Consider the following 8,723-nt stretch of genomic DNA (forward strand, 5'->3'; position numbering starts at 1 on the left):
TATATATATATGTGTATATGTATATATATAATCAATGTAAGCTTTGTGTCCTTCATTTGTCTTGTTTGGTCTGAAATCTCTGCTATGTTAGGGATGTTTGAGACCCGCCTTTTCCCACCATGACATCACCAGGGGCCGCGTCTATGCAGTCACACATGGTGCAGTAGTTATTGGAAGTGACAGTGCAGAGTTCAGTAGGTCTTTTTCACAGGAGACATCATCACAGTAGGAAACGCACACGTTATTAATTACTTGTTAATAATAATAAGTTATATATAATAAAAGGTGGCTCTGTTCTATTAAAGTGAGCTGTGACAGTGAGCCAGAATGCACAATAGCAGGGCCGTGGAAGTAAGGCAGCTCATTCAATGTTGCACTTAAAAGCATCTTACACACAGTCGCTAGCGCTAAACCCACCAGACTCCATTTAAAAAAAACAATGCTTTTAGCGTGTATAGAGCCAATGTATTTTCACATGTAAATCAGTAAGCTGTGATGGTTGTAAAAGTGGAAAGACAACCCCAAAATGGTTTTTCATAGTTTTATTTTGTTCCTGTCGACTTTGATTGAAGTGTATTTTACGATGCTAAAATTATTCTTTATTTACATGGAGTCTGGTGGCTTTAGCAAACGCAATTTTGCAGATGTTTTTGTTTCTTATTTTTAAAAATAGGATCTTATGCTTTAACAGAGGTCGACCTCCTTAGAAATCCTTTCCATAATATTGTCAGACACTTAGAATATTACTCTAAGCCTGTCAGTGGCTAAACGAGCACTTTTGTGAACGTAAATACAAGCTGCACAATTGTTTTAAAATGCTGGGAACACTAAATGCACTCGACACAGATTTGATACCCGGTCAGAGCAGGACTGTGCGTGTTTTGTGTGCTGCGTTGGGCTGGCGTCTTTGATTGACTTGATTTTATGTGATCTCATGTCCTGCCCTCCACCCTATGATGATGATGATGCGTCATGCCCCCCCCCCTAGTGACAGGGTTGCTTACCACTTTTCTCCTGTTCTTCCTGCCTGGCCCTGGATTACCCTTCATCATCTACCTCACTGTCTCCTGGACATCTTTGCTCAACTCACTTCCTGGTTCTGCTGCTATCGGCCGTTGGGATTGGCTGCTGTGGCTGACCCTGTACAACTCCACTGGACATTGCTGTACCCATGATGCACTCCTGAACTTTAACCGGTCGGATTTCTGGACTTATTGTTCTTTTTGTCCGTGCTGTGGGACCAACATGCTGGCCGTGTTCTGTGTGCGTGCTTGCTCTGGTCTGGGGGGCCTTCGGACTGCAACACGGGTCCGATCTGTCCATTCTCTACCTGGGATCACTGTTGCGCAGGTAGGCCTCTGGAGGTGTGTGTGTGTGTGTGTGTGTGTGTGTGTGTGTGTGTGTGTGTGTGTTGTGGTGGTGTGTTGTGTGTGTGTGTGTGTGTGTGTGTGTGTGTGTGTGTGTGTGTGTGTGTGTGTGTGTGTGTGTGTGTGTGTGTGTGTGTGTGTGTGTGTGTGTGTGTGTGTGTGTGTGTGTGTGTGTGTGTGTGTGTGTGTGTGTGTGTGTGTGTGTGTGTGTGTGTGTGGTGTGGATTTTATAACCTGAAAATAATCAATTTCACGATTATTATGCATTAATTAATTTCCCTGCTTAGGCATAACAACCTTTTTATTGAAATTCATCTGAAAAGATTAGAGACTAGAAGTGAGTCAGTCACACCACAAACAAAAGCCCAGTGTTGTCTTCCCGTTGACCATTTGTTTTTCTGGGTCAAACTTTTGTTTTGTTTGTTTCAACTTTTTGTTTTGGTTGAAAGAAACTAAAGGTTCTGATATAGAAATTTTTTGAAAATGGGTCAAATTTGATCCGAGGACAACAGGAGCGTTAAAGGCTCGGACACACCAACCCGACGACCGACCCCCGGCAGAGGAGGCAGTCGGACTGATCAGCCGGCTCCCGTCTCCCAAAATGTGTCCCTAACAGCAGGTGGCGCTAATATTGTCACCCTGAAAACTGGAAATGATGAAATCTCTGTAGACCTAAACACAGAGCACTCTGTCGTCAGTCGCTGTTTTCACCAGAGAGCGTTGATAGTCGTCAAGAAGGATCGTTGTTGTCATTACTCTCTGAACGGAAGAAAATACGATGGCTAGAAATGAGAAGATATTGGTGTTGTCAGCTCTCGTTTTCTCGTGCAATGATTTGCTAGTCAAGGGCAACGGCCGTTGCAGCTGTCCTGAAGTCAGGGGGGGGGGGGGGGCTGCTCTGTGTTTTCCTTGGTTTGATAACGTTGTGAAACGTAAAAAAAAAAAAAAAAGCATTACAAAGTTATCCCAGCACGGGGACGCCGTTGCACATTGCTCTAACTCCTTATCTCCACCGGATGTGTAACGGCTGTGGATCCACTCCGGAACGGCGACAGTCATTAGGTTTCCATTAAAGTCAATGTGTGCGTTTCCACTGACTGCAGAACGGCTGCGTTCCAACTCCTTCCCACCTCCGACAATAAAACGTCCTGTTAATTTTCCAAATAAAATCCACCATACTCACGGCGGATCTTATTTCCCTGCACTACGCCTAGAAAACAGCACAGAGTTGTTTCCTCTCTACTCTTCTGGATGGAAACAAACTGTTGTTGGTTTTCTGGTTCTATTCTACGTGAATTTGCGATTCTCGTGTGTCCTCGAGACTTCAGCTGTCAGTCATGGCCGCAGCCGTTCCGCAACAAATCCGGACCAGGTGGTCGTTGACGGACGGCGGAGCACGGAGCCACCACACAGCGGAGCCGATCCTCAGCCGTTTTGCATCCGGTGGAAATTGAGGGTGACAGTTCATTCCCGCAGCGACCGGTCCCAGTGTCTGATGTGCGCAAATGTTCATGTTGTCAAGGAGGTTTAATAAGAACTGCACAGTCTGCCACACGGAACCTGCAGTCGGTTAACAGTTGGTGTCGTGGAGCCCTGATAATTACAGTTAATTAACCGTGATGTTTTAAAGCACGGTGAATAATGAAATCAGGTAACCGCTGCATCCCTAGTTGCTACATGGCATCGTTAGTTTTTCAAGTTTCTCATTGACGTGTGTGCGTGTGTGTGCGTGCGTGCGTGTGTGCGTGTGTGTGTGTGTGTGTGCGTGTGTGTGTGTGTTTGCAGATTGATGAAGAGGTAGCCAAACTGTTGCAGCTGAAGGCTCAGATAGGAGGAGACGATGGCAAACATCAGTTTGTCCTCAAGACGGCAAAGGTAAGACCCTCGTGCTCCTGTATTCAAACACATGCTTTTACTTCAGAAAGGGAAATAAAAACACATTCTGTCGGGCCAACATGGTTAAATTAAATTTATGATTTGTATCTTGGATGCTCTCCAATGCAGATGGAATCTGGCTCTCACTGTGACGATGACATCCATTCAGTTTGAACACATTCATAACAACATATATGCTCACGTGATGCCTAAACGTGGTTTAGGTGTACATTATACATGAGTTGAACCTGTTGTACCTCACTGTGGATGGTTTATGACCATAACTTGGGACATCAGGATATTTCCAAAACCCATTTTCCCCTTCAGCTAACACAACACATGAGGAACCGTAACTAGCAGCAAACAACAGATCTGTTTTGCAGAACTGTAAGATTCTTAAAACTCACTCAAGTAGCTCAGGGGTGGCAGCGGCTCAGTCCATTGGGACTTGGGTTGGGAACCGGAGGGTTTCCCGGTACCTAGTGTGGATTGGTAGCTGGAGAGATGCCACTTCACCTCCTGTGAAGTTGAGCAAGGCCCCCCCAAACGCTCAGGCCGCTGGTCCAGCAATGGCAGCCCACTCCCTCTGGTGTGTGTGTGTGTGTGTGTGTGTGTGTGTGTGTGTGTGTGTGTGTGTGTGTGTGTGTGTGTTGTGTGTGTGTGTGTGTGTGTGTGTGTGTGTGTGTGTGTGTGTGTTTGTGTGTGTGTGTGTGTGTGTGTGTGTGTGTGGGATTACTAACAAAACGAATGTAAATAATTTTCGCCCTCATATACAGGATCAATTATAATGTGAAAAAATGTCACATTAACTTAGCCAGTTTACTCACTACAATTCATATATTTCAGGGTTTTCCTATGCCTTTATAAGTCTTGGGTGTGGCCCCCTGAACACATTTTTTCCTGCATGACTTTCCCCTGAACACACTGTAAAAAACACGGTCTCTGTAGACAGCCCAGACTCCACAAACAGCAACAAAAACAAACTACACCAACCTGCACCCTAAAAAACATTAACATGTTCCAGGATTCATGGTTAGATGTTGGGTGGGGGGTTAGTGCACGTGCACATGAAGGTGTGGGGAGTGGAGGACAGAGAAGTGTGAAGAGGGAAGTTAGAAGGTGGCGAGAACTCCGCCGGCAGAAGGGCTTCTAACCCAACATTCAGGCGGCTCTGTTTTTGCTGGTAAACCCATTTTGGTTTTTCTAAATGGCCGTTCATGTTCGTCCTCACTACCAACACAAGGACATGGTTAGCTAGAGTCAGCGCTAACCTTTTAGGTCTCTACAGCTAGATAGAGGAGGGAGGGGCGTTTTGTTTGACAATACTTCCAACGTCAACAAGAAGTGACGTCACCCAACATCACTCAGAGCACCTTTTTAAGCTTTTTTAATTGATTTATCTGCTCTAGCTTTTCCAAAGTTTTAGACAAGGGAGGGTGATAATAACGGTCCACAATGACGTGAAATAGCATTTTTGTTTTGTTAAAGTAAAACAAATTTTCTCGAGGAAAGACCCTTTTACCCTTCCACCAAAGTTGCACAACTAAGTCTTCGATGAGCCCAGGGAAAACACTGGATTCCTTTGAAAGCTTTCACCTGACAGTCCGACTGAAATGCAGCGAATGTCTCTCTGCCAGGGAACGAGGGACTACAACCCCAAGCAGATGGCCATCAGAGAGAGAGTCTTCAACACCATCATCGGCTGCTTCAAACGCCACGGAGCAGAGACCATCGACACACCTGTTTTTGAACTCAAGGTAGATTTGCACGCGACACAACTGAACACATTCACCCCTCAGCGCTAGGGCTTGAATATTGCTAAACATATATTAACCGGGCTCAACACTAACTTTTTTAAATGGTCGCTGGGAGGGGTGCATGATATATCACCTCAACACCATTATCACAAGATCACGTTGTGCAATATTATATAGAAAGAGTTGCGATAAGTGTGTAATATTTAGTTTATTTTGTGGAGCGATGCGTCTCGTCCGGGGCTACAAATGTATTTTGATGCGTTTTCCCGTAACTTTTGTACTTTTACATATGTTTAAAAATATCAAAATTAAAATCGATATTGCAATGTTCATAATTGATATCACAGTATCACTTTATGTTAATATTGTGCAACCCTAGTTCACAGCTTAGCAACCAGGAATCAGCCTTTGGTTGCCGAAATTGACAACACGGTTACCATGTTTTACCCCTTGTGTTTTCCCTTCAACCGTGCAACTCTTTGTTTTTCTGGGTCACAATTGAAACTTTTTTTTTTTTTTTCAACGTTTTGGTCGTCTTTTTCTTTGTTCCTTTTTTGTTTTTGAAGCTTTTTTTGGACATTTTAGTCTCTTCTTTCAATGGTCTTTCACAAAAAAATTGATTTGCATTGATTGATTTAAAGAAAGCTGTGGCCCGCTCATTAATTTTTCTTGTGAAGAGCGTGGTGTGGAACAAGCTGTTTTTATGAAAATTTGGTTGAAAGACACTTTTCTTCTTTTTTTTTTCCAAAATGGGTCAAAGTTGACCCGAGGACAACACAAGGGTTAAACTGCCAATATATGGAGCAATTCATTTCTTATTTAACTACCCAATATGTTAATGAAACAATGAGAGGGTGGCTTGCAATATATTTTCCCATCCCTCTCAAATATGGGTGCAACGGATCACAAAACTCACGGATCGGATCACGGTTTTGAGTCACGGATCGGATCGATTTCCATATCGGCAGAAAACTGTGGAACGTAAATGATTAAGAAAGATGTAATAACTTAACAAGAATGACTTCTTTCACCAGTACATTTCCTGTTAAAAGAAAAAAACAGATGAGAAAAGGGTATTTTACAATGACTTTGAATGCACCATGATGTTTCCTAGTTTACCAGTAAACGCAGCATTCTGTCCCGTCTGTTGTTTTTCAGACAGTTTGTGTCTTTTAGCTCGTAGCGTTAGCGGCAGACTGTTGGACGTCCCGATGCTACACAGAGGAACGTCAAAATACACTAAAGTTCTGATAAATGAAATTTTAATAAATATGGAAAGTCTATAAAAAAGATATTAAACTTAAAGTCCTTTGATCAAAAACACAATACCAAAAAAAATCGAAGCTCAGGGACGTTGTAGAGCGCCCTCTGGTGGACAGACGTCAACACTCAATACATGGTTGAAGGGTGTTTAGGCCTTTTTTTTAAATTTTATTTCTTACATATTAATTTATTGAATGCTGATGCCGATAGTTTGGAAAATGTTAAATATAGGCCGATAATATCGATCTGGCTCTAAAGGAAATCATTTCCATTGTTTAATTGAACGTTCTGCAGATATTTTTTTTCAACTAACAAAAAATCTCTGAGTGTCTTTCGCGATACGTTGCAGCCTTCACGATGTGCTTATTGCGCCAGTTGATATCGCAATGGCAATTATTAAAAAAATAAAATAAATAAGAAGTGAGATATTGTGCCGCCCTACTCTGTGCATGCGTGCCCGGCGTCTCCCATTCACCGCTGTGACGTTGTGTCCTCTGTGTGTGGTGTGCAGGAGACGCTGACAGGGAAATATGGAGAAGATTCCAAGCTCATCTACGACCTCAAAGACCAGGGAGGAGAGCTGCTGTCCCTCAGATATGACCTCACTGTATCCCCCAACACACAGCAGGGCTTTTCATGACTCTAAATGGGCCTTTGGGTGGCGGGGGGGGGGGAGATGATACGCACAGCAGCTAGCATGATCGGTTTGATTGCAGTCAAAGCAATGAGTCTGGTTCCTTATTTAACAGAAATCTATGCATTTGTCTGGTTTTCCTTCACTGCCAATCATTTAGTATGTGTCTGCCATCCCATTATTCTTAAGTTTCTATTCATTGAAGAAATGTGGAATCACGTCTCTTCTTTCTTCTTTGTTTTGGAAAGGTTATAGTTTATTTATTTTAGTCTGGTTGTTCGTGGTGGAAAACAGATTGTCAATGAATAATTATTTTTGTATCGTAGTTTTTGTCATCCGAAAGAGTGTGTGTTCCTTGACCTGCCCTCTCTCAGGTGCCCTTTGCCCGCTACCTGGCCATGAACAAGATAACCAACATCAAGCGCTACCACATCGCTAAGGTGTATCGCCGTGACAACCCGGCCATGACCCGCGGGCGCTACCGGGAGTTCTACCAATGTGTGAGACTTCCTCCGATACGTTTTCACTCCCGCCAGGGACACAGAGCCGCTGCCTGGCTGGACTGTTAGGTCTTATGTAGACGGACCGGGTTTAATTTTTGTGTCTGTCTGTCTGTCTCTGTGTCTGTGTCTCTGTGTGTCTGTGTGTGTGTTTCAGGATTTTGACATCGCAGGGCAGTACGATGGCATGATTCCAGATGCTGAGTGTCTGAAGATTGTCCATGAAATCCTCAGTGAGCTGGACCTCGGAGACTTCCGTATCAAGGTTTGTCACATTTATTCAGTGTGATTTCTTGTCATTTACTGTAAAGGTGTGAGTCCGACTTTGACTTGCAATCTCAGTGACCGCGTCCTCCGTTTCCAGGTCAACGACAGACGCATCCTTGACGGGATGTTTGCTGTGTGCGGCGTCCCGGATGACAAGTTCCGCTCCATCTGTTCAACAGTGGATAAACTGGACAAGGTGAGTGCAGGCTCTGAGCTTTTTTGTTTTTCAAGTCCTTCAATACCCACCAGGTCTGGATTTGTTTGCGGAACGGCTGTGGCCATGACTGACGCACAAGGACCCACGAGATCTCGCAAATTCATGTATGACCGCGGGATATAACAGGATGTAGTATCTATAAACATTGGTTTGGCAATTCAAGACTTATCTGATGTGAACGCCTTCCACACGCCTCTGTTGTTTTCCCTTCTCTCTATCATTGACCAGTATCTAGTTGGAATGTCACGATGCATTGTGAATCGGTTAAAAATCGATTGATATAAATGTGCATAGAGCAGGTACCAGATAGCTAATATCGTTAGCTGGCTTAAACACGGTTAAAATGCTGACAGCTAGACGGTGTACAGTCAGTCTGCAGCTAAAGACACAGAGGAGACAGCAGGGACACTGCTGCTGTCGGATTAACAACAGTGACGGGACTGTAGTGTTGTGTTTTGGGTCCGTCTCCGTAATCTTGCGTTGCGTTCAATGTTGTTGTAAAATACCCTTTCAGCCATCTATTGTTTTTTCTTTTTGTCGGTTAACAGCAAACTGTTGAATGAAGTTCAAATAAATTATTTAAATCAAACCATACGGCCTTAACAATGAACAAGCTTTTCTTTAATCTTTCTTTTTTTTATTAAAGATTAATTAATCTTAATTAAAGATTTTTCAATTGCACGGTTGTGGAGAGTGTATACAAATAAAGGAATATTTTTCAGTCATTGAATTTTGAAATCGTCAGAAAACTGTCGTGAATCGTATGGAATCATGAATATAGTATACGTTACATCCCTAGTATCTGTCTTTGAGTCATGTCCTTGTGTCTTTCTGACCCCCCCC

The 8,723-nt window shown here is 43.4% G+C and overlaps 1 protein-coding gene across 2 annotated transcripts in view; it reads left to right on the forward strand.

Annotated features, from left to right (window-relative positions):
* Positions 1 to 8,723, forward strand: part of hars (histidyl-tRNA synthetase) — a 15,191-nt gene that overhangs the window by 1,211 nt on the left and 5,257 nt on the right. Inside the window, exons 2-8 of one of the 2 annotated variants that reach the window (XM_032528194.1) lie at positions 989 to 1,350; positions 3,153 to 3,242; positions 4,880 to 4,999; positions 6,774 to 6,869; positions 7,271 to 7,396; positions 7,554 to 7,661; positions 7,761 to 7,859. In XM_032528194.1, coding sequence (XP_032384085.1) covers positions 1,246 to 1,350; positions 3,153 to 3,242; positions 4,880 to 4,999; positions 6,774 to 6,869; positions 7,271 to 7,396; positions 7,554 to 7,661; positions 7,761 to 7,859 — 744 coding nt within the window. In that variant the 5' untranslated portion in view covers positions 989 to 1,245. The remainder of the gene's footprint in view (positions 1 to 988; positions 1,351 to 3,152; positions 3,243 to 4,879; positions 5,000 to 6,773; positions 6,870 to 7,270; positions 7,397 to 7,553; positions 7,662 to 7,760; positions 7,860 to 8,723) is intronic. The other variant, XM_032528195.1, reaches the window with a different exon arrangement.

Source organism: Etheostoma spectabile, chromosome 10 (genome assembly GCF_008692095.1).
Source record: "Etheostoma spectabile isolate EspeVRDwgs_2016 chromosome 10, UIUC_Espe_1.0, whole genome shotgun sequence".
Lineage (NCBI taxonomy): Eukaryota > Metazoa > Chordata > Actinopteri > Perciformes > Percidae > Etheostoma > Etheostoma spectabile.